Source organism: Carcharhinus amblyrhynchos, chromosome 5, assembly GCF_965287045.1.
Source record: "Carcharhinus amblyrhynchos chromosome 5, sCarAmb.v2.hapA, whole genome shotgun sequence".
Lineage (NCBI taxonomy): Eukaryota > Metazoa > Chordata > Chondrichthyes > Carcharhiniformes > Carcharhinidae > Carcharhinus > Carcharhinus amblyrhynchos.
Genome location: NC_137328.1, coordinates 99607703 through 99632907, shown reverse-complemented (window position 1 = coordinate 99632907; position 25205 = coordinate 99607703). Strand labels below are relative to the sequence as shown.

The 25205-nt window shown below is 40.7% G+C and overlaps 1 protein-coding gene across 1 annotated transcript in view; it reads right to left on the bottom strand.

Annotated features, from left to right (window-relative positions):
- Nucleotides 1-25205, bottom strand: part of iqgap2 (IQ motif containing GTPase activating protein 2) — a 323133-nt gene that overhangs the window by 111904 nt on the left and 186024 nt on the right. The window contains exons 6-15 of the mRNA XM_080189314.1: nt 22629-22696; nt 22359-22472; nt 21833-22011; nt 19839-19926; nt 17603-17766; nt 17246-17333; nt 16786-16949; nt 15522-15682; nt 4682-4806; nt 2873-3036 (exon numbers count right to left, since the gene is read on the bottom strand). Of these exons, the coding sequence (XP_080045440.1) occupies nt 2873-3036; nt 4682-4806; nt 15522-15682; nt 16786-16949; nt 17246-17333; nt 17603-17766; nt 19839-19926; nt 21833-22011; nt 22359-22472; nt 22629-22696 (1315 nt within the window). The remainder of the gene's footprint in view (nt 1-2872; nt 3037-4681; nt 4807-15521; nt 15683-16785; nt 16950-17245; nt 17334-17602; nt 17767-19838; nt 19927-21832; nt 22012-22358; nt 22473-22628; nt 22697-25205) is intronic.

Here is a 25205-nt window from a genome sequence, read left to right as displayed (position 1 = left end):
CCCATAGCATTGCAAGGGAGGGAATTCCAAAACTTTGATTCAGCAACAGTGAAGGAAAGGAAATATACTTCCAAGTCAAGATGGTGAGTGGCTTGAAGTATCTTCATTTGATAGCACTGGCAGGTATCTGCCGTTCTTGTCCTTCCAGATGCTAGGGGTTGTGGGTTTGGGAAGTGCTGATTAAAGAACCTTCAGGAGTTCCTGCAGCGCATCTTGTAGATGGCACATACGGCTGCCACAGTTCCTTGATGGTGGAAGGAATGAATATTTGTGGAAGACGTAGCAATCAAACAAACTGCTTTGTCCTGGACTGGGTTTCTTGTTGGTCTACACCTCCAAGCCATATAGGACGGTGGATGTTATGACTGTTCTGTAGGTCATAAAGTTGGTGCCACATCGGAGGTCCTGACTCTCATTCTCTCCCATAAGCGACCAAAGGCTGTGCTGACACACTGGAGGCGTACTGAGACTTAAAATTATTAAATTTTAAATCCACAGCATATGATCCTTGAAGTGCTCTGGATTTTTAAAAATGTAGAATTCATAACCAAACTACACAAAGGTCAGAATTATTAGTACAAACTCTCAAGCTGAATTTTGCCAGCCCTTTGGTGACAGGTGGGAGGAGGGAGGCTGGTAAGAAAAGTACAGGAAGGCTATAGCGGTATGTCTAATATCTTCCGACTGCCATACCATTTTGCCAGCGGTTGGGAAAATTAACAGATCAGCCACCCACAAGGAGCCAAATTTAGCCACTCAAGTGGCTAAGCTCACCCACGGGGAGACCATCCAATTGAAACGTGATGCATTCCAGTGGGCTGGCAGGGGGAAGAGCAATGGCTGCTAGTGTTTTGCACCTCCAACTCCCTTCCAGCTATTAGGGCCTGCCTGCCCGCACATACCCCAAACTTAATTCCACCCCTTCAAGGTCACCCAGAAACATAGGTGCCCCATGCAAATGAGTTCCAAAAGCTATCGCAGGCTGTTGAGTTCTCCACTCACATCTCAAATCACGCCACACAGGGTGGTGCAAATCATGGGTTAGGTGTTTCACCCACTACAGGTGGTACCACAGTTTCAGCCCAGAATATGTTAAAAATCCAGGTGAGGTGGTGAGAATGGGGCTCAGAACTAAAACTCTGGCTCAAAGGCAACAATGCAAATCAACTCCACTCAGCTGTCATATCTCATCAACTTTCTTCAGATTTAAACTGGTGTAATGTGAGATTGATGAGCAGGAGGCAAGAAACAGTAACGATGTGTTAATCATAAGTGTTAATCTTTATGTAACAAGAGATTACAAAGCATGTTGGAAAGTTTCACTGAGTGTATTATGACCTCTACTGGTAATTAATTAATAACACTACTTTTCCACAGTGCAAAATCCAACAAATCCTCAGCGCTAAGAAATTACAATATTTTATGATATATTCATCTCACTCCTATGAGTTTGATAATACTTTTGCATCAATTGTTTTTAAGAAGTCCAACAGAGGACTTGGAGAACAACAGTGTAGAATCATTTTGTAGACAGCAACAAAGATGTAGCACTTTCCGTTCACCTGTACAGTGCAGGCCCTTTTCCAACATGAATTTGATATCTTCTAGAGGTGATCTTTGGCATCCAGGAGAATGATGCAGGAAAGCTAAGCAGCCATAGTGAAGAATCCTCTCAGATACAAAACTAGGAATATGCATTTAAAACCATTTGGCAGGAAAATAAATAAAGATTGGGACCACACACTGAGAAATTTAAATTAGAAAGCATTTCTTTTTCAAAAAAAAACATAGATTTTAGTTTTTTTTTTAAATCTGCAACCTTTTAACTTTGTTCAGAGGGAGTGTGGCTCCAGAGTTGTAAACTTATTTTTTCAGGGCCAAAGAGGTTGTTCAGCAATAATTAAAACATGTTGCACCATTAAAAACTCAGATTCTTCTTAAGAACAAGGCTCAAGTTTTTCTATTGATCTTATGGTGAAGATAGTGGGCAATTTGTTTAAGCACACACCTTAACAATGATTTCTATGCTGAATTCATTTGTGAAGACCACAACATTTCAAGAGCAGTGCATCTCTGACATTAAGTCCAAAGATGTGTGGGTTAGGTTGATTGGCAATGCTAAATTAACCTTAGTGTGAGGGGTAAATATGAGGGGATATGGAAATAGGGCCTGGATGGGATTGTGGTCGGTGCAGACACGATGGGCCAAACAGCCTCCTTCTGCATTGTAGGAATTTATGATTAGTTCTGATTTCCAGGTTTAACTATGCAAAGCAGATACTTGTCAATGTTGCCTAGGGAAAGGGACGAGCACAGCTTTGTCATTCTTACTGTTCTAAATTCTGGGCCAAGGTATGGAATTAGGGCTTGAATTTCAGAGGAAACATCCCCTTCATTTGCTCAAGCATATATTTACAATAGTTGGCAACCATTCTGTCAAGTTAGTCCATGCAAGCAAATATCACGTTGAAAGTGATAAATGCTGACATTTTAAAAAAAGCTTTCCATATAAATTAGCTTCCGAATTCAACCGGTTTGCAAGAATTTCCACTTTGTAGATTGTGCTTCACAAAACAGACATGTTGAGAACAATCTAGGCTTGTCCCAATAGAGACAAGAACATCCAGATAGTTCATCACCTTTATAATAGTGTAGCACTGCGCCAAAGAATCCTTGGGATGACTGGAAAATTCAGACTGGAAATCAAAACATTTTCTTTGGGCAAGTAACATTCATTATTGTTCCATAAAGTTTGAACTAAGTATGCCCACAATTGACCTCCAAAGTAGCATTTCTATTAATTTTGCAATTACAATGAATGGATTTGGTAGGCAACTAAATATTAACAAAATAAGCAGTTTATGAAGCTCACCTTGCACTTCTGCTGCTTAGTGTTCCATAGAACATCTTGATAATGGCGGGCTATTGTGGGTTTCACTCCCTGTAGTTTAGCAGTTGGCATCAATAATGCTTCCAGTGTTTTACTGGGATCTTTCTCATCTATTACATCATTTATAAGACCAGCTGCGATGACCTCTGTAGCAGGAATGCCAAGACAAATATCAACTAACAACAAATAAACTGATGGCAACAATGATAAATGGCAATATAGTTTATGGTATGTGTCTTTGCTAAAAAGATTTACAAGTTCAAACTCCACTAGTTTTACTTACCTAGAGATAATTAACTTAACTGTCATAGGTATAGTCTTGTTAATTCCTTGAAAAACCTTAACCCCCAAATGCAATTAGAATGTACACAAATAAAACTAGAATTATAACTCTCTTCAAATCAGTTAACCCATAAGAGTCAATTCCCAATTGACCAATCTCAGTCAGTGTGGCAAACACTGCAGTATAACCTTGATGTCTCCAGTTGGAGAAAAGTGAAGGAGCTAGTGTTTTTACTTCCAATTACTATTAGCAACACGAACTAAAATAAAGGCCATGAATTGTGTGCAGAGGATAGTATTCAGCAGTAATTCACACATCATTGTCAAACAGACCACCAACAAGTTTATTCAGATTCACAAAAAATGGGAACAGTTGAGGGGGTGGTGAGTACAGCAGGAACAGCCACACAACAAAACTCTCAGAAGTCAAAAAGGTAGAAAATTAGTAACCCTAAAAGCAAGTAATCCTCAATAACATTCTGATAATGGAATGAAAAAACAGCTATAATGCAGGGAACACTGACAATAAAAGGGCACTGCACAAAATATTCTTAGTGCTATAAATTTACTATTTGTAAACCGCCGTTCAATGTAGCTTTTAGACTTACAAATTATTTAGCTACATAATGATGAACAGAAACCATTCATGAACATACAGGTGAGCTGGTATATATGGAAATCAGCATACAGATTAATTGATGACCTTGTCGTGAGGATGCAATAACTAATCTGTCAGTGAAAAGTTCAATTATTTGCAACTTCATGGAATATGAAAAAACACTACAGTCAGGGTGATGGCTTTTCAGTTGAAAAGTTAAGGAAATAATTGTAATTTTATTTAAGAACTTAAGTAGTATTTCAAATGATTGTGTAATTTTACATTCAATGACAGGCTTAGGTTTAGAAATTGTCCCGGAGATCTTAATGGAAAAAGAATATATGGGAAATAATTGGATGCTGAAATCGAATTAACTTGTGTAATCATTGAGATTTAGTTCAAAATAGAACTTGTGCGCTCTTAAAGCATTTCAAAGGTTGGTAATGTGTTTGAAACTTACTGCAGATGAAACTGAAATGATTAACATCAATTGTACAATTTTAAAATTAAAATGTAATTTTAATGCCAAGACAAATATCAACTTAAAATGTAATTTTAAAATTACATTTTAAATTTAATTAAAATGTAATTTTAAAATTATCATTTGTATTACAATTTGATTTAGTGAGATATTGCGGCATCTGTATAGTATGGACCTCTCCCTTGCTTAAACTACGACGCATACAGCACACAAATGAATTGGTGCGCTAAAGGCACAGTGATTACTGCACACACTACTGCTCCGTCACCTTCTGTACAGCCAGATTCACAGTAATTGAGAGCTAGCCCATGCAATCAGTTCCACTGCATTGTGGAGACACTTGAATTAATTCAATTCAGCTCATGGAGAAAATTGGTAGTTTGCTACATTTATGCAAAAATAAGTCACAGTTTTAGAACACTGAACTCACTTTCACTTTCTTCCTTAACCTGCAAATTGACTTCTTCAATACAGTGCTGAATGTCATTCCAGCTTAAGTACTGCAGTCCTTGGTCTGCAGTTTCTGCCTTCATTAGTACCAGCATGTCCGCATACCTGAGAGAAAAAGAACACATAATTTGAAAAAACCCGATAGCACCAGCACTTGGGAACTCATTTTATACATCTTTCAAGTCTCAGCCAGGACAGAAAATAAATAAACTATAATCTCCTAATTGTGTTAGGAGTGCGGTTGTGGGTTTCAAACTAAAAGCGAAGTATGTGGTTTGCACACGTAGATTCAAAGTAACACACAATGGATTTATTAAAAGAGATGTTGCCAGCACAAAGTGAAACTAAAAGCAGGAGCCTCTGAAACACCCTAACGACATAACTAACAAACCATGTGATCTGGTCTTAAAGCAATCATGCAACTACGTAAATATACAACAAAAACATTCATGCATTTACCAACCACATCAGATGAGTGTACATACATAGGACGCAAGACTGTGCTTACAGCTTTTAAAAAAGTAATTCATGGGATGCTGGCCATTGCTGGCTAGGCCAGCATTCATTGTCCATTCTGAGTTGCCATTCAGAAGATGAAGGTAAACTGCTTCTTTAATTGCTATAAAGCCTGTGGTGTAGATACACCCATAGATCTGTTAGGTAGGAAATTTCAGCATTTTGACACAGCAACAGTGAATAAACTGTGACATATTTCCAAGTCAGGATAGTGAGTGGCTTGGATAGGTGAGCTTCAAGGTGGAGGTATTCCTATATGTCTGCCACCATTGCCTTTCTAGATAGTAGTGGTTTTGGGTTTGGAATGTGCTGCCTAAGGAGCTTTGGTGAGTTCCTACAGTACATCTTGCAGATGGCATACACTGCATCAGTGGTGGAGGGAGTGAATGTTTGTGGATGGGGTGCCAATCAAGTGGGCAGCCGTTTCCTGAATGGTGACATGCTTCTTGAGTGTCAGAAGTCAGAAAGTGGGTTACTTGCAGCAGCATTCCTAACCTCTGGTTTATTTCTGTAGCCACAAGTATGTGGCTTGCTTGCCATGTCCCTCTGTACTCTAGGCTTAGATGGCAGACTATCCAAGTTAACTAGATTAAACAGAAACCAAACCCCTGCTGTCTCCTTCGGTTGACCAAGTTTTAATTACATCCATCTCCCGCTGCTTACTGCTGGGAAATCAAATTCTCTGCCCGTTGAAGTGGTGGAGGCTGCCTCGCTAAATATTTTTAAGACGTGGGTTGATGGGTTTTTGATAAGAGAGGGGATTAAGGGTTATGGGGAGAGGGCGGGAAAGTGGAACTGAGCCACGACAGATCAGCCATGATCTTATTGAATGGCGGGGCAAGCTCGAGGGGCTGGATGGCCTACTACTGCTCCTATTTCTTATGTTCTAAAAATCAATCACATGTATTATAAGATAAACTGTAAAGTAAATCTGGACTATTGCTTCAAATTAACACATGACAATAAGATAAGATGTGCAAGTTCAACTACTGAAGAGCAATGTAGGGCTGGTGTGGGGAAGTCCTGTCAATGTGCACTCATCTCATGCAGTTATGGAGTTTCAGTGCATCTTTGAAGTTTTTGAATAGTATGTTTAATGTTGGCTTTCACCCATTCTGAAACAACACACTAGCTCAGAGGATAAATAGCAGCGTATAACATGGAAGAAATACTGTTTTAGAGTCATTGGCCGGAATTTTCCAGCCGTTCACTCTGTCGGGATTCTCTGATCTGACTGCAGTGGATGAAGATTTGGCTGATGCCAAATGCTCCATCCTCACTTGCAGCAGTGGCGGAGAGAGCAAACGGCTGGAGAATTCCAGCCATTGTGTTAAATGGCAGTACAACATATTTCAAGCTTAGGCACAAGATTCGTACAGAATAATATAAATAGCCAGCAGGAAGAATGCTTAAAAGGAACTAACAGCATCGTATTGTTCTGCATATGAAATAAGTCACGCAGTTATTAGCTCATACTTTTAAATAATTCCCCCTCGAAAGCCACAAGACTTCAAATGTTAATAGAAAAATAAGGAACTTACACCGAGCTCTACAGTCACCATAGTGTGAAGAAGTGTTGATTTCCCAGGAGTAAACATATTCAAGAGAAAGCTTATGCTATTGGGGGAGGAGTGGAGGTAACATATTGGCATGGATAAAAAGTTGTTTCCTAGCAGAGAGTAGGCATAAATAGATTTTTTTTTCTAGGTGGCAAGTTGAAATGAATGGAGTGCCACAAGAGATCAGTGCCTGGACCTCAACTGTTCACAATTTAATATAAATGACTTTGATGAAGGATTGAAGGGATGGTTGTGTCAATAACAAATTTGACAATGATTGGTAGGAAAGTAAGTCCTGAAGAGGACATATAAAGGCTACAAAATTATACAGATAAGTTAAGTGAGGGGGCAAAAATATGACAAATGGAGTATGTGAGAAAAATGTGAAATTGTTCATTTTGGCAATTCCCCTTATTGTGAGGGGAGTTGAATGCAAAAATAGAGAGGTTATGCTTCAGTTATATAGGCACTAGTGAGACCACATTTGGGGTATTGTGTAGAGTATTGGTCACCTTATTTAAGGAAGGGCATAAATGCATCGGAAGTAGTTCAGAGATGGTTTACCAGACTAATACCTGGAATGGGTGCGTTGTCCTATGAAAAAGGTTGGACAGCGTAGACTTGTATCCGCTGGAGTTTCAAAGAGTAAGAGGCAACTTGATTGTAACATACCAAGATCCCAAGTGGTCTCGACACTGTGATTTTGGAAAGGATGTTTCCTCTTCTGGGAGAATCTAGAACTAAAGCTCACTGTTTAAAAATAAGAGATTGTCCATTTAAAATGGAGATGAGATTTTTTTTTCACTGAGGGTTGTGGGTCTTTGATTCTCTCTTCCTGAAGAGATGGTGGAAGCAAAGACTTTGAATGTTTTTAGGGCAGATGTGGATAGATTTGTGGTAAGCAAGGGGGTGATAGGTTGTAAGGGATAGATGAGATACAGATTTGAGGTTACAATCAGATCAGCCAGAGTATAAGGACAAGTTGTGAGGAAGGGAGGATTTTCCACCCCTGTTTTAGGTGGGCCAATATGGTGGAGGGAGTGGAGAAACGAGCAGAAGACCCAAAATGGCTTTTATGCCGGCAGGATTTCCCTGCTCAATTGCCTAAACCTGCCTGATTTTACCACTGCACTGCGCCATGATAAAGTCAGCTGTGAGGTTATTAACGTGATCCGTGCTTGTACAGATTGCCACTTTACCAAAACCCAGGAATGGTGATGATCCGATTCGCGCCCGAAATGGGTGATTTAAATGCATTTGCTGATCCGGAATCGCACCGAAATGAACCTGCTGAATAAAAGTCTGAAGGGCATTCAGCTGCTGAAGAAGCGCATTCAGAGCTTCCAATGGCTCTCTGACTCAGATCAGTGGTGCGGCAGGAGGAGGGTCAGATCATTCTCTGGGGGGTGGAGGGGTGTAAGGCCAGATTGTTGTCTGGTTGGGAAGGGGTGGAGGAGGAGGCGTGTCAGACATATCTCTGTCTTGCTGGGGGTTGGGGGGGGGGGGGGGGGGGGGGGGCTGTTGGGGGAGTGGGGAATGAGTGAAGTGAGTGAAGCCAGATCATTCTGAGGGAGGGGTGGAGGGGGCGGTGAGATGGATCTCTGGTGGGGTGGGGTGGGGGGGCAGGCAGATGGATCTCTGGCGGGTCCAGATGGATCTGTGGCAGGGGGGCGGGGGTCCAGATGGATCTGTGGCAGGGGGGCGGGGGTCCAGATGGATCTGTGGCAGGGGGGCGGGGGTCCAGATGGATCTGTGGCAGGGGGGCGGGGGTCCAGATGGATCTGTGGCAGGGGGGCGGGGGTCCAGATGGATCTGTGGCAGGGGGGCGGGGGTCCAGATGGATCTGTGGCAGGGGAGGCAGGGAGTTCAATGTCACTCTGTGGGTGATCGGTGGGGGGAGAGGAAGAGGGCGGGGTGGCAAATTGGTCTGGGTAGTGGGTGGGGTGGGTGGATAAGGGAGACAGTGATATTGTGAGGTTTGAGGCAATGTCTGTGGGGGCCATCGTTCCCGCTTTTCATTCCCAGGCTGCTTTCTCTGCCTTATGTGGCCCGGGAGCGATGACAGGGGCGCGCTTTTTCGATGTTTTTCTAACTGCACATGCGCAATTCAGAACTCCGATCATTTTAGGCGTGCTAAGCCCTGCCCACAGCACGCATGGGACCTGCGACTTTTATTTCAGGCTGAGTGCATACGGGGGTGCTTGAAAGCAGATTTCCAAGTCGGATCTGCATTACGCCCAGATTCAGCACTTAGAATGAAAATGGTAAAATTGGGCCCATGATTTCTCTAATTGACCCTGGTTGCTTACCACTTTTACACAAATATTGGACAAGTAAACACGTATTCCAGTTTATGGAAAGCATAAGCTTGTTTATGGAAGTCAGCAACACAAATCTAAAAAAAAATTATAATCTAATAATGTAACATGTCTTAAGTGGTTCACATTGTTGTCTCACAGCACCAGGAATACAGGTTCAATTCCGGTCTTAGGTGACTGTTTGTGTGGAGTTTGCAAGTATTTCCTGTGTCGGTGTGGGTTTCCTCCTCCGATTTCCTTTCTCAGTCCAAAAATGTGCAAGCTAGGTGGATTGGGAATGTTAAATGCATGGAGTTACAGGGATAGAGCGGGGGGCAGGGACCTGGGTGGGATGCTTTTTTTAAAGAGTCAGTGCAGACTCGATGGCCTCCTTCTGCACTGAAGGGATTCTACAAACTCGATTCTCAGATACCACAGATCACTATTGCGATCTTTCGGTTTGAATGCTTCCTTATACCTGTGACCACAACTGGGCCAAAAGTCATTGTGGATAGTTTAAGTATCACTTCCTCTAAATTATTCTTTACTATTTTAGGTGCAATACCCAACATTAGGTATTTCTTTATTAATTGCTACTACAGGGTAACATTGAGCACTGGTAATAATGTATCAGGTCTCTTTCTCAAGGCAACATGCATGATTCCTATTTTTTCACCTAGATATCTCTGAAGTATTTGGTGCAGTTGACCATGACATTCTTCTATCACCACCTTTCCTCATGGCTCTGCTCCTATCTATCCTCTTACATTCAGCATATCTCCAGCAACATTTCTCCTTTCTGTGTCTACGCTGACATTTCCACAGGCTCCCAATGCTCTTATCCATTGTCCCGTCTCCTCCTCACTTACATGCTGTCCTTTAGCAGCATCAGCTGGAGACACGGACAAAGACATTCAGATCTATCCATCAGTCACTTTTCTTGATTCTTTTCCTTTCTCTGTGCCATCAATGTCTGAACAAATCAAGCCGCGCATAAATAACTTCCTATAGTCAGGAATGGCAAAAGCATCATGTTAAGCCTCCAATGCATCCTATGCTTTTGACACAGATGCCACCCCCCTCCTCAGCTACACACTGTGGCTGAGCCAAATTATGTAAAACTTAGTACCTCTTCTTTAGTCCCTCTGCTACTGAAACTCTGTTCATCATTCAGTCACCTGTGGGTCAATGTTTCTGTTATCCTCCTTTTTGGGGGAGATGCCCCGGGGTAATGCCCCAGAGTAGTAATTACCCTGAGTCCCAGACTAAGCTTTGCGGGTAGGGGTTCAAATTCCACCACAGCAGCTGATGGAACTTGAACTCAATTAATGAAATCTGAAATTGAAAGCTAGTTTCAGTAACGGTGACAATGAAACTATCAATTGTAAAAACCTACTTCCATCACCAATGTACTTTAAGGAAGGAAATCCTCCGTTCTTACCTTGTCTGACGTACATGCAACTCCAGATCTACAACAATGTGCAGACTCTTAACTGCCCTCTGAAATGGCCCAGCTAATTACTCAATTCAAGGATAAGTAATATGGGTAATGCCTTGCAAGGAACACCCACATCCATCAAAAGAATAAAAAGAATCCATCCATCATTCTTCATAAACATCAACTGACCAAAACTGTACCACTCAAATCCTTACTGACCTACTTTTTCAAGTGCTCCAACAAATGGAATTTAGCGTGCTTGTTTTATCTTCAAAATTGTACAAGGTATTTCCCACAGTAAACACTGAAATCTTCCCAAATCTTATATCAATCATTTACCCAATTCTGGTATCTTAGTCTCTCCCCACCCCACACACCTTGACATTGATGGTAGAGAGATGGGGTGCTGTAGCGGTAATATCACTAGACTAACAATGCAGAGGCCTTGACATGCTCTGGGGACATGGGCTCACAATCCACCAATTGAATTAATAAGTTTGGAACACAAAGATAGAGTCAGTAATAGTGGCCACGTCAACTATGCCATTGTAAAAATTCACCTGGTTCACTAATGTTCCTTTAGGAAAGGAAATCTGCCATCTACCTAGTACGACCTACATGTAACTCGAGACCCACAGCAATATGGTTGACTCTTAACTGTGCTTTGAAATTGCCTAGCAAACCCCATAGACCAACTGCAATTAGGGTTGGACAACAAATACTCGTATTGCCAACCACGTCCACAACTTATCATTAACCATGGTCCCATTTTCTAGAAAACCTACTAATACTCATCTGTTTGCACTGACTCCTTAATTGGTCTTTTTATTCTTTCCCTAATACATCCAATCTACCAAAACCAACCCAGCTCAGCTCCTACCCAATCCCCAACAATAAAGCATTACTGGAAATTAAAGACACTACATAAATTGAAGGAGATTATTTTCACCATTAGCTATGGGTCTTAATGACATTACTGTTACTAGAGAGGCGGTGCTCGACAGACTGGAGGGGCTGATTGTGGACAAGTCCCCAGGACCGGATGGAATGCATCCGAGGGTTCTGAAAGAAATGGCGGAGGTTATAGTAGATGCATTGGTGGTTATTTTCCAGACGTCGCTGGATTCCGGGGAAGTGCCGGAAGATTGGAAAACGGCTAATGTTACGCCGTTGTTTAAGAAGGGTGCCAGGCAAAAGGCAGGGAATTATAGGCCGGTTGGTTTAACGTCTGTGGTAGGTAAAATGTTAGAATCCGTCATTAAGGAGGAAATTGCGAGGCATCTTGAAGGCAATTGCTTGATAGAGCAGACGCAGCATGGTTTCATTAAAGGGAAGTCGTGTCTGACGAATTTACTGGAGTTCTATGAGGATGTGTCTAGGGCGGTCGATAGAGGAGAGCCAGTGGATGTGGTCTTTCTGGATTTTCAGAAGGCGTTTGACAAAGTACCTCATAAGAGGTTATTGCAGAAGGTCAGGGGACTTGGAGTTGGGGGTAGGGTGTTAGCGTGGATAGAGGATTGGTTGTCAAATAGGAGGCAGAGAGTGGGGGTCAATGGGTGCTATTCGGATTGGCGGATGGTGACTAGTGGAGTGCCCCAGGGGTCGGTGCTGGGGCCTCAGCTTTTTACCATTTATATAGATGATCTGGAGGAGGGAACCGAGTGTAGGGTGTCGAAATTTGCGGATGACACCAAGATTGGGGTAACGGCAAATTGTGCGGAGGGTGTGGAGAGTCTGCAGAAGGATCTAGATAGGCTGGGCGAATGGGCCAGGAAATGGCAAATGGAATTTAATGTTGGCAAGTGTGAGGTGGTCCACTTTGGTAGGAAGAATGGTAGGAAGGACTATTACTTACGGGGCGAAAAACCGCAGCAGGCGACGGTGCAGAGGGACCTCGGGGTCCCTGTGCATGAGTCGCAAAAACCCAGCTTGCAGGTGCAGCAGGTGGTCAGGAAGGCGAATGGGATGCTGGCCTTCATAGCGAAGGGGATTGAATATAAAAGTAGGGAGGTCTTGCTGCAGCTGTATAGGGCATTGGTGAGGCCGCAGCTGGAGTACTGTGTGCAGTTTTGGGCGCCGCACCTGCACAAAGATATTTTGGCCTTGGAGGGAGTGCAGAGGAGGTTTACTAGGCTGATACTGGAGTTGAGGGGGTTGAACTATGAGGAGAGGCTGAATAAACTAGGCTTGTACTCGTTGGAGTTTAGAAGAATGAGGGGAGATCTCATTGAGACGTATAAGATGATGAATGGGATGGATAGGATAGAGGTGGAGAGACTCGTCCTACTGAAAAAAGACAGTAAGACTAGGGGGCACAGCCTCAAGATAAAGGGGGGGCATTTTAGAACGGAGTTGAGGAGGAACTTCTTCACTCAAAGGGTGGTGAATCTCTGGAATTCTCTACCCATTGAAGTGGTGGAGGCTGCCTCGCTAAATATTTTCAAGAAGCGGGTTGATGGGTTTTTGATAAGAGAGGGGATTAAGGGTTATGGGGAGAGGGCCGGAAAGTGGAACTGAGCCACGACAGATCAGCCATGATCTTATTGAATGGCGGGGCAGGCTCGAAGGGCCAGATGGCCTACTCCTGCTCCTATTTCTTATGTTCTTATGCTCTATACTTACCCCATTTATTGTACGAGAGTGTAAGGTTAAAAAAAAAAATCATTGCACGTAGGGTGAAGAAATTCTGACTAACAGTGGAAACAGCTGGTGTCGGAAAATTCAAGAGGAAACCAGTCAGCTTTTTAATGAAGGAAGTTCCTAGGAGATGTAAGATAACATCATATTTTGGGTTCATGTCCATCAGATTAGACTGCAATAGTGTGTTACAGTCACTGACTTACAAATCTTATTTGGGGATGTGGGAAAGGATGACTTGAAATTTAATCTGATCAGTGTTTGGAATCCACAAGAGCAAAGTTTAACATTAGAAAGCAGAAAGTAGAAAGTAATTGGTTACATATAATCGAGCTACCCAATTAATATATCAGCAACAGAAGTTTCAAATCCACAGTATGTAACCAGAGAATATTAAACATTCTAGCTTACAAAGGTGCACAGAAATCACAGATGCAAAATATGAAAAACAATGTCAAATGCAACAACAAAAAAACCCCAGAATAACTTGTGAGCATGACCAACTTTTAATTTGTCATGTATCGATTTCAGAATATTTTATAGCATCACTACGGTAGGAATAGTGTACGATTATGCTACCTCTTAAGGTGATTGTGTACTCTATTAATCTCACCAGTTAGCAAGACCGTTCCTTTGCAAGTACTGCCAAGAAAAATAATTTACTTCAGTATACAGAATATAGTTTAATTATCTGCAGATTTGAATCTGTTGGAGAACAAGTTGAAATTTACACAGACGATGACCCTTTCTCATTGAAAACTCCACCCTGCTGTCACATGGCACGCTCAGATTTTCTCCTCCTCATACAACAAGGTGAAATATAGTTCCCTTGCATGGAGATGGGCAAAGCAGAAAGCTGCAATGGTTAAAGTTGGCTGAGAATTTGTTTAAAGATAGCTCTGCCATAAAATTACTATAACATATAAATAAACACCTTGATAGCAATACGAAAAAAAAGTTCAGAAGCAAATAGGTTAGCAAAAGTGGCAGTTGCGGTGTTACACTGAAGAAAGGAAAATGATGAATGAATGTATCTTTTTTATTCATTCATGGGATGTGGACGTCACTGGTTGGTCTAACATCCCTTGAACTGTATGACTTGCCAGGCCATTTCAGATTGCACTGAGAGTTAGCCATATTGCTGCATGTCTGCCAGGATGGCAGATTCTTTCCCTAAAGGACATTAACGAACTAGATAGGATTTTACGACAATTGACAATGGTTTTCATGATCACCATTAGATTTTTGATGCCACATTTTTATTGAATTCAAATTTCACCATTAGCTGTGGTGGGATTCAAACCCAGGTCCCCAGAGCATTACCTATCCGATGACAATACCGCTACAACATTGCCTTTACAGTTAATGCAAATAGTGAACGTGAGATAAACAGACACAGTTCAACATTTCTTGAAAGTGCAAATAGAACTGGATAAAGTCATAAAGAATACAAAACATCATCCTGGATTTTCTAAATAGGAGCAAAGAAATATTGTCAACTAATTCAAGGCAGTTTTGAGAATTCCATTATGGAAAGCAGGCAGACTAAACTCACAGGAAACAGCCGAGTATGGTTAAAAAAAACAACTAGAACTAGGAGGGATGATTAGAAATATTGCTTTTCACTCAAATAAAGTGTGCTGCAGGAAATATATTATTGCTGTTTTTAAAATGTGAAGGGCCTCACTACATATAATAGAGAAATGGTATTTTCTGTGGATAGCAAACTAGTTATGACAGGTAACAAATTTAAAATTGCCAGAAAACGAGGAGATAAGTTCAGGGAAATTTTTTTACACAAAGAACATGGATAGTTTGGCAACAGGGAAGAACTGAGGCAGGTGCTGTTTTTTTTGGTTTGAGGTTGATAATATTAGATGCCAAGGAAAACATTTGACAATGAGGCGGTTTTGGATTGCACTGGCAGAGAGTTAGCAGAGGCTTGTCTGTACATCATTCTGTACTGTAAAATTCATCATTGATTTTCCACATATAAAAAAGCTGCTGCTTTGAAATAACGTTTTCAAATTCAAATTCAAGATCCAACCTACCTCTTCATTGAACCATACCTCAGTACATTATTTATTACTCATTTTCATTAAAATCATGATCTAGGTGTGTTGACATTTAAATATTAGTTCCAGCAGCAAGATGCTTAACCTGCTAGCTAGCAAAAAAATGAGGATCCAGTTCAGTAATTCATTTGCTGGCTAGCAGGTTATACAATATAACATTGATTCTTGCAATTTTTCAAGTGTTATTGAACATATTCATAACTATTCAGTTTCAATCACTAATATGCATGCTCTTTATTTTCGTATTGAAAAATTTCTTGAGTGGGTTTGCAAATTGCAGTCAGTTAGAACCACATACCGCTGCGTGTTTGCTTCATGCAGGTTGCTTACTCCAATGGAAGAGCTGGTGAGGTGTTGTAAAACAGCCTGAACATCATTCATTGTCAATGCTTCATTCAGTGCAGCCACTGCTGACAACATCTCCACCGCAATCGCAAGTTCTTCATGAGTCAGCTTCCCCTGTTAGTTGGTGAGCAGAAAAATGGCTTACAAAAACAAAAAAATGGTTTTCTTTGGTGGTGAATTTCTAAGAATTAAGTTTCTGTCATCTTATTTGAATCCAAATGAATATACATGTTTGGTGTACTCCTTCTGTTAACAACTACGCCTGGTTTAGCAAGTTACCACCCTAAATCCCTACACTATTCAAGCAGCAATGCATCAGACATTGATATATTTATTGTGACTGAGCTTCACTGATGCTGCTGCACACGAACAAAAGTCAGTCAGTCATTAAGACATAAAAGAGAGAGCTGTGTTGACCACACAAAATGCATGGGCTTTAGTTGAAGGCACAAGAAGAGCAAACCATAAGAATGTGGAAAGCACATCAAACTTACTCTGCCATTCGATAAGATCATGGCTGGCCTGATTGCAATCTCAGCTCTGCTTTTCTGCCTGCCCCCTTCCCCATAACCCACAACTCCCTCGTCCACCAAAAAACTGGCTCAGCCTTGAATTAGTTCAATAACCCAACTTTCGCGGCTTTCTCGTGAAGAGACTTCCACTAAGAGAAAAGAAAATCTCTTCATCTCCATTTTAAAATGGAGACCTCCTGTTCTTAAACTGGGTCTCCTAGTTCTGCAGAGGGTTTGGAGCAGGTTAGGTGTTCTCTCAGACTTTGTAACCCAACAAGAGTAAAAATATGATATGGGGGAATACCTAGCTTGGTCTGAGATACATTTTGTTGAGGGGAAAGCATCTACACTAAGTTGAGGTATTAAACAAGGGATTAGATTACTGAACTCAGCAAAGTCTAATCTTCAAATCTTTCTCATGATTTTTACCAATCTTCACAGAAACTCATTTTAATGCCAAATGAGTGTCACCAGCACAGCCAAGTTACTTTAATTGCCTTGCACCTTTTCGGCAATTTTGTCTTCATGGTTGAAGTATTAACAAAAATCACATCTCTCATTAGTGACAATAAAAAGCAAAGCACACAAGTTGAAGCTTTTATAGTCACGTTGACCATGAAGAATTTGTAGTGGAGGCTATGGAAATATTTGAACAAATACATTCAGCGCCTTTTGCATTTTATTTTTAGCATGTCGAACATTTACCTCAGGGTTCTGTTTCTGTAGGTTGGACAGTTCTACCTGGTACAAGTCAGCCATGTGTGAGTACAGGGCGGGCAGCTGAGCCTCTGGTGCCATTAAAGCTTTCATAGTCTGGGCTGCATCACCATCTTGGATAGCAGCATTTATCTTTTCAACAGCTTCAAGCTCTTCGTAAATTCAAACAAAAACAAATAATTAGTCACAGAATCTGGTGCAGCAGCACTACGTTGTGATGGGAATGCAAACTAAACTCATGAAGCCGTACAAACAGACAGGGACAAAGGCCACGCTCTCTCTTTTCAGCATGTGGGGCAAGACCATATTCCATCCTCATCAATCATCAGCAGGGGTAACTTGTGGAGGGTGCAGGAAAGAGCTTGGAACATTTTACTACTCAACAGGCCAATCCAGCAATAAGAGGAAATTGTAGCTCAACACAGGTAAAAAGCCAGGTAAAACTTACTACGTTTATGGGCTTCAGCCTGTTCGTTGGAAAGGCCGACTCCTGTTTGAAGATCATCCTTGCTAAGCATACCAGAAAAATGATCTTCCTGGAAACAAAGAAAGAAAATATACACATGCTTTGATACATATATTTTATATATACATATACAAGAACATCATTTTCGATCTCTTTTTAAGCCCTAGTTACATTTGCATCAATAGCGGCCTTGATGGGCATTAATCAATTTGCCAAAATAAAATTAACATACAAGTTATTCTTATGAACAGAAAACAAAAGAGCAAATTGATGTACATCAAGGACAAACCAATGATATTTCTCAGCTTTTGGCTGAAGAACTTAATTTCTTCACCCTACCTGCAATCTGTGCTCTCTTTGAGCACACAGATGTGTTAGATACCATGGTGAATTCTCCTGCTGCACTCCCACAAGTCTTAGTGCAGGGTTCTGAAGACCAGCCAGTAAATTATCCTGATCACGTTTCTCCAGGGCTTCATTCACCTTCTGCAGAGCTTTATTTACTAGGGAAGAAGACGTTTGAAGCAATTGGTTAAATGGTAACCACGATATTTTTACAGTTGCATTGCTTTTATCCAAGTTACTTGGGGAAGGAAGGAAGGATCACCTTGAATTTAAAACATTCAATCCATTCCAGATAAAGGAGAAGGGATACTGAGTGCTGATGAAGTAAAAGTAATTACATGCAGGTTAGAAAAGTACTGACTTGGAAAATGAACCTCAGGTCAGTTTGCTGCTAACATAGTGAAGATGCTTAATGGCAATTCTGGAAAATAAGGCTAATGAAAGTTTCTTTGTTGGTTTAGATTTGCTCAACACATTCCATTTTACTTTGATACTGTGGAATACAACAATTTTAGTGATTCAAACTTACAAAATGCTGCTAACTCTGCAAATTTTACAGGAAGCACATCAAGAGTCAATTAGCAGTTACATTCTTAAGAGTGTCTCAACTTTAAAATGAAAAAAGTAGCAACTGTACTTAATCTTAATCTCCGGTGAAAATGGAAGAAACTGGTCACAATTATCTGTATTTTTGTTTAAAGTGTGGTCCATCGTGAAATATCACTATTTAAAAAGAAAAACAGAGCGATTATAGAGTGAAACTGAAGACTCATTTACACACAGGGGTCCAGGCTTCAATGAGGATCTTGTTTACAGAAACAACATCTTCATTTGCAACCAGGGGAAACGGTGGTTCAGAGCAGCACTGTGTGACAATACACCGTCTTTAAGAAATGTACTGTGTCATGTTTCTTGAGCAGGATTTCTTTTAGCAATCAGTTCTATTTATTGGTGCCCTCTGTCTGTAACTGCCAGCCTCTATTGAAACTGCAAAAGTAATTAGTCCTAATTGATAGAATTGTTTGTTTTAATCTGGACGAATGCAGTTCTGTTATTTTAGTGTTTTCCCTTGGGGTTTTTCAAGAGTAGGGCTTGATTAGGTTGCTTGACAGGAAAAGTCATGTGATTGAGCAGGATTAGGCTTACATGGAGAAATAGGCATAACTTTAAGGTGTAAAGGTTCATTGTGGGAGATATAGGAGGGATATCCGAGGTAGATGCTTTACTCGGAGAGTGGCTGGGGTGTGGAATGCACTGCCTGCTGTGATTGTGGTCTTGGACACTTTAGGAACTTTCAAGAGGTTATTAGATAGGCACGTGGAGCACACCAGAATGATAGGAAGTGGGATAGCTTGATCTTGGGTTTGGACATAGCTCGGCACAACATCGAGGGCCAAAGGGCCTGTACTGTGCTGTACTGTTGTATGTTCTATGTTCTAAATCAAGTCAGTTGGTGCTTGGGATCTTTAGAGAGAAGCAGCTCTCTGTGTATCTCTGTTTGTCTCTCTCTCTGACTTGCTAATTCTTTTTTAATATTTTAACTGTGTTGTTAAATGAAGCTTGTTTCAATGAAAGCTGCCTCATGGGTCAATTGAATCACATCTGGAGTGAAACACCTTGCACTCACTAATGCCAAAATCAAATAAAGTTGGGGTCTAGGCTAACTTCATAATGCACGTTGGAGGTTTTGAACTGGTCCCTAACAACTGTCTCAGGACTACTACTCCAGAGGCCCAAGCTAATGCTCTGGGGACCTGGGGTAAATCCTATTAATTAATTAATCTGAAATTAAAAGCTGATTTCAACAATGAAATTATCACAAATGTCATCTAATTCCCTAATGTCCCTTCAGGGAAGGGAACCTGTCATCCTTATCTGCTCTGGCCGACACATGACTCCACACCCATAGCAATGCAGTTGACTTTTAACTGCCCTCTGAAAAGGCATAGCAAGCCATGCAGTTATGCCAAACTGAGTACAGAGAAGCTACTAGATAAGATGTAGTGGCTCGCGAATGACAACATTAGAAATGCAGGTACTTTAGGAGTGGCGTTCACATTTGTCTATTACCCTCGTCTTTCTAGATAGTAGTGGTCATTGGTTTGAAAGATGCTGTCTAAGGAGCCTTGCTAAGTTCCTGCAGTGCATCTTCTAGATGTAACACATGGCATTCTGTACGTATATATTCAAATAAACACTGCATAAGGTTGAGGAGAAATGATCAACTCACCATTGACTGTATCGACATTGTCTTGAATTTCCTTACGGGTCAGAAGTTCCTCATACATATCCCTCTCTTCTTCTTTAATAGAATCACTCTAGAACCAAAGTTAAAAAAAAACGTTCATAGTAATTTCTAAATAGGTTAATTAAAATAGGAAGGCAGGACATGTCCTAAAACACTCAAATTCAGGGATTAGGGTTTATTTTAAATAAAACTTCAAGAGGAATACAGACCCAGGATTCTTTGGCAGATCTAATTCTCTGATCTAGTCAGATGCCCCAAACCCTGCAGAGTCAGCAAAATCTGCCAAGCAAGTTAATAATGAAATGCAATTTTGAAAAAATATACCCAGAATCCTTTACTTCAGGCTGGAAAGGACAATAATTAAGATAAATAATAATTATATAATAAAATAAATAATAACTGAAAATCACTCAAATATATTCAGTATTCTTCTCATGTCAAAGTGTTGAGCGCCAAATGTAGCTTAGGATTGACTGGACCCTCAATTGCCTTCTCGCTTTTTGTTTGTCCCCAAACAACTAAATATAATACAAACTCTCGACTGTGGAGCTCATAGATATGACTCAAGTATTCTAAAGGAGCAAGTGCTTTCCATCACCTCATCTTCCAGAGTGGCATGCTATTAAGATCTGATGTAATCTGTTTCTGGATTCCTACAAGTTCTAACCAGAGAAACGGATATACAAGTCAGAATACACATGTTAGGAAACTTACTCAAACTTCCATGATGGTTGAGAACTTCCGGTTTCTGGGTGTGCAGATCACCAAATATCTGTCCTGGTCCCTGAACACTGACACTTTAGTTAGGGAAGCCACCAATGACCCTATTTTCTCAGATAGCTAAGGAAATTTGTCATGTCCACGACGACTCTCACCAAGTTTTACAAATGCACCATAGAAAGCATCCTTTTCAGGTGCATCATAGCTTGCCATGTTTACTGCTCTGACCAAGACTGCAAGAAACTACAAAGGGTTGTGAACATAGCACATCTATCATGCAAACCAATCTCTCATCCTTTGATTCCATCTACATTTCCCACTACTTCAGAAAAATAGCCAGCATAATCAAGGACCCCACGCACCCCAGACACACTCCGTTCCGCTTCCTTCCATCAGGAAAAACATATAAAAGTCCAAGATCGTGTACCAACTGACTCAATATCAGCTTCTTTCCTGCTGCCAGACTTTTGAATGGTCCTATCACACATTAAGCTGATTTTTCTCTACACGCTATTGGTAACTGCAGCATTATTTCCTGCTCCCTATCCTTTCCTTCTCCCTTGTGTACTCAATGAATGGTATATTTTGTCTGTATAGCACACAAGAAACAATATTTTTCACTGTATCCCACTAAATGTGAAAATAAATTGATTCAAATCGAAGTTTTATTAAGGAATGTAACTTAAGGAGGTTAAATTGTATACATGTTCCATTACATGTAAATGGTATACATGCTCATTAAAATAGGCAAGACAAGAAAAATAGTGAGATCATGTGTTTCCGGAGGAGAAAAATAGATAAAGGATATGGTAGGAAGTTGAAAAAGTTAACATCTACTAAAGGCGGGCATGATGGGCTAAATTACCTTCTCCACCGCTAAAATTTTGGATTTTCATTTGCGCTGTTCAGTGCTTCCAAAACAGTCAGACTGCATAGGAAATGTAACTGGGCACATCCTAATAATCGACAGTGCACAGAGTCATGAAGCGATCACCTATCCTGATAAATGGTTCGTGAATATTTAATTTTAGAATAGTCAGTGATCTTTACTTTTGAAGAAAGTGAATTTTATAAGTTACCATTATCATAAAGATAGAAAATATTTAAGCTATATAAAGAGTTCAGCAGGAATGCTATAACAACAACAACAAATGCTTGCTGGAAAACTAATTACAACTATTGTAATTCCCTGACCCCAAGAAGTTAGAATTCTCAGCTTTATGCAAGTACGACCATAATTGGACAGGATATCCTACCTTACTTTTGGCACTCTCTTGCTTTGCTTGCTTGGCCTGAAATAATTTATCTTGATAATCCTGAGCTGAATTGTTCTCGATATTAGTTAAAATGGCATTGGGATTCAATAAAGTCTTTATGGTTTCCTCTGCAATCCCTCGAGATATTGCTTCGTTGATTGCAATTACAGCAGCATGCACTGGACAAGGAAATAAGAGAAACTGAATTCAACGCAAAACGTGGCATTAATATACTTGCAAACAAAACTAGTATTTAAAACTAAAAAGGCCATTAAAGACAAGGTACAAATGTTTATAATGAGCTGAGATCTATCTGAATGAGCTTAACTTTCTGACATCAAATATTATTTGGCATTTTACTACAACTGAATTTCCCATTGCAGAGAAAAGCACCAAGATAGAGTCAATGTTTCAGCACCTGGGACAATTCCTCAGATGCAAGATTTAACTTATTTAGTGCACATTGTTTTTTTAATCACTGACTTTCACCTAAGCTCTAGGTAGTCTGCTATAACCACATACTTACAGGCAGCTTCATCAACGGAAAGTTCATTTGCCAGAATGCCACCAATTTTACTGAATGCAGGCATCTGAATACCATACTTCTCTAGTTCTTTACGCATATTACTTATTTCCTCCTCTGTAGGAAAAAAAGTTACATGTTCATTATCCAAAGTCATCTGTTCAAACAAACTCTATGCACTGCATTTAAAAGGTAACCGCCAAAGAAATTTCCTAAATTGGCATCTTTGCACAGAACTTTTTCTGAATAAAAAATGGCAAATAAGACATCTACCTGTAAAATCCACCTTCCCCAGCAAGTCTTGAATTTGTGGTGCTATTCCGAGTTTGAAAAGGTACAGACTGCAATAAAAGCAAATAAGTGAAATGTCTTCACATACAAACAACTAACTCTTTATCCTCACCTGTACTTTCTGATTTCTGAACATGAAACCAATTCTGTTACATAAATTTTTGTACAAGTACATTGAAGTAAAATTGGCCTATTGAGCACAAAGCAAGTTATTACGTAACATTAATTATTTTTTATTTTTTCATGGGATGTGAGCATACAACACGGCCAGCATTTACTGTCCATCAATAATTGCTCTCGAGGTGGTGGTGGTGGTCAGCTGTCTTTTTGAACCACTGTCGTCCATCTCCAAGGATATACAGGTTAGGTTGATTGGCCATGCTAAATTGCCCTTAGTGTCAAGGGGAACTAGGCTTGCAAGGATAGGGCCTGATTGCAATCGTTACCTGTGCAGGCTCGATTGACCAAATGGCTCCTTTCTGCACGACAGTAGTCATGATGTGGATGTGCCGGCGTTGGACTGGGGTAAACACAGTAAAAAGTCTGACAACACCAGGTTTTAGTCCAACCGATTTATTTGATAGTAAACGCACAAGCTTTCGAGGTTTCCCTCTTCATCAGGTGAATGGAGAGTGAATGTCCGAGGCCAGAACTCTCCATTCGCCTGACGAAGAGGGAAACCTCGAAAGCTTGTGCGTTTACTATCAAATAAATCGGTTGGACTAAAACCTGGTGTTGTCAGACTTTTTACTCCTTTCTGCACTGCAGGGATTTTATGATTCTATCTGGCACAGGTATACTCAGTGTTATTAGGAAAAGAATGTGCTTATCTGAACTGATCACTTTCCTGAACTGCTTGTTTCACAATTTAAAATTGGAAGTTACAAAGGAGATTTTTTTTTAAAGTTCCCTCCAGGACCTGAACTACCTACCAGTTTGGTTACCACTAGCCAAAACCACTATCCCATCAGGATAATTTACAGCCCAGTTCATTAATCAGATTATCAGTGTCATGGGCTAGTTGTTAATTCAGACTGTTGCAGATGTTAAAAGTCCTTATTTATTGCATTTTAATAATGCAGTAGTGCCAACTCCTGATGAAATAGTATCCAGCAAGTCTGCTCCCTGGTACAAACTTCCTGCCCTACGTTGCTCTGGTTATAGCAGAACGCTGATATCTGTTGATATTCAAATTTGCCCTCCTCCATCACTGTGGGTGGAAACTGGAGCACCCAGAGGAAACCCATGCAGACAAGGAGAGGATGTGCAAATTCTATGCAGGCAGTGGCCCAAGTTGGGAATCAAACTCGGATCCCTGGCGCTGTCCAACACGAGATTGGCTCTCCAACCACAGCACCCCCTCCAAAACAAGTGTGAATCATGTGTCCGCTAACATCGCTTTATGGGGGGAGGGGGTACTGTACTTTGTACTAAAGTAAACCTATATGTGCCACATCCTTATAGTACTAACTCCCACCCTTTAGTACAGGGTGGCACAGTGGCATAGGTTAGCACTGCTGCCTCACGGCGCTAGGGACCCAGGTTCGCTTCCCAGCATAGGCCACTGTCTGTGTGGTGTTTGCATATTCTTTCCATATCTGCGTGGGTTTCCTCCACGTGCTCTGGTTTCCTCCCACAGTTCGAAAGATGTTCTGGTTAGGTGCATTGGCCATGCTAAATTCTCCCTCAATGTACCCAAACAGGGGACTTTCATGCCTACTTGTGACACTAATAAACAAACTTAAATTTAAACAGAGTGTGTGCACAAGCAAGCATGGAGACAGCTCTTAGTTTGAACCCACATAATTCTTGTGGTTATACAGCTAACCCACTTAAAACTGCAAACACTTCATAAAGACCTCCCAAATGATAATGAACATCCAATGACAAGGTCCACCAGCTTGATTAAGCCCAATATGTTGGTTAAATGGTGTAATCTCACCCATTAACAAAATAGTCTGGGAGGTGAACCCAAGAGAAAGAAAGTATTGCAAATTCTGGGAGATCACCCAGAAATTTCCTCACAACTGCCCAAGTCAAATCCAATAATGTTCTAGAAGACCACTGATGTCCATAAATCACCAATAATTGCAAGCATAAATGAATATATATGGTATGCTTTCCATGAAATGTGAAAATTGTAGAGAAGGCCATTTTTACATTTGGCTTTTGTTCATATTTGTATCTCTTTTTCCTTCAAGTCTTTCTTTCTGTCTGTTCATTACCTCCCAAAAAATTTCCACCTTTGCAAACTGATTAACTTTTCAAAAGATTCACAGATACAAAATGGTAGTTAAAATTACAAATGTCTAGTTGGCAAGTACAAATTAGATACTGCAGAAATGAACAGTTTCTGGGAAGTTTGAAAATGTAGCAAAGTTACTCTAGCATCCCCTCAATCCAACAAAGCAACCAAAGACTGAAGAGATTACCACAAGGATGGTGGGGTGGGTTGCAGAAAGAAGGCGCAAGAATGCTTTTTAAAAAAACAGAATCAATTTATTCCTTTTCCTCTTTCCAAAATGCATGCAGTCCAAATTGAGCTGCCATCAACTATTC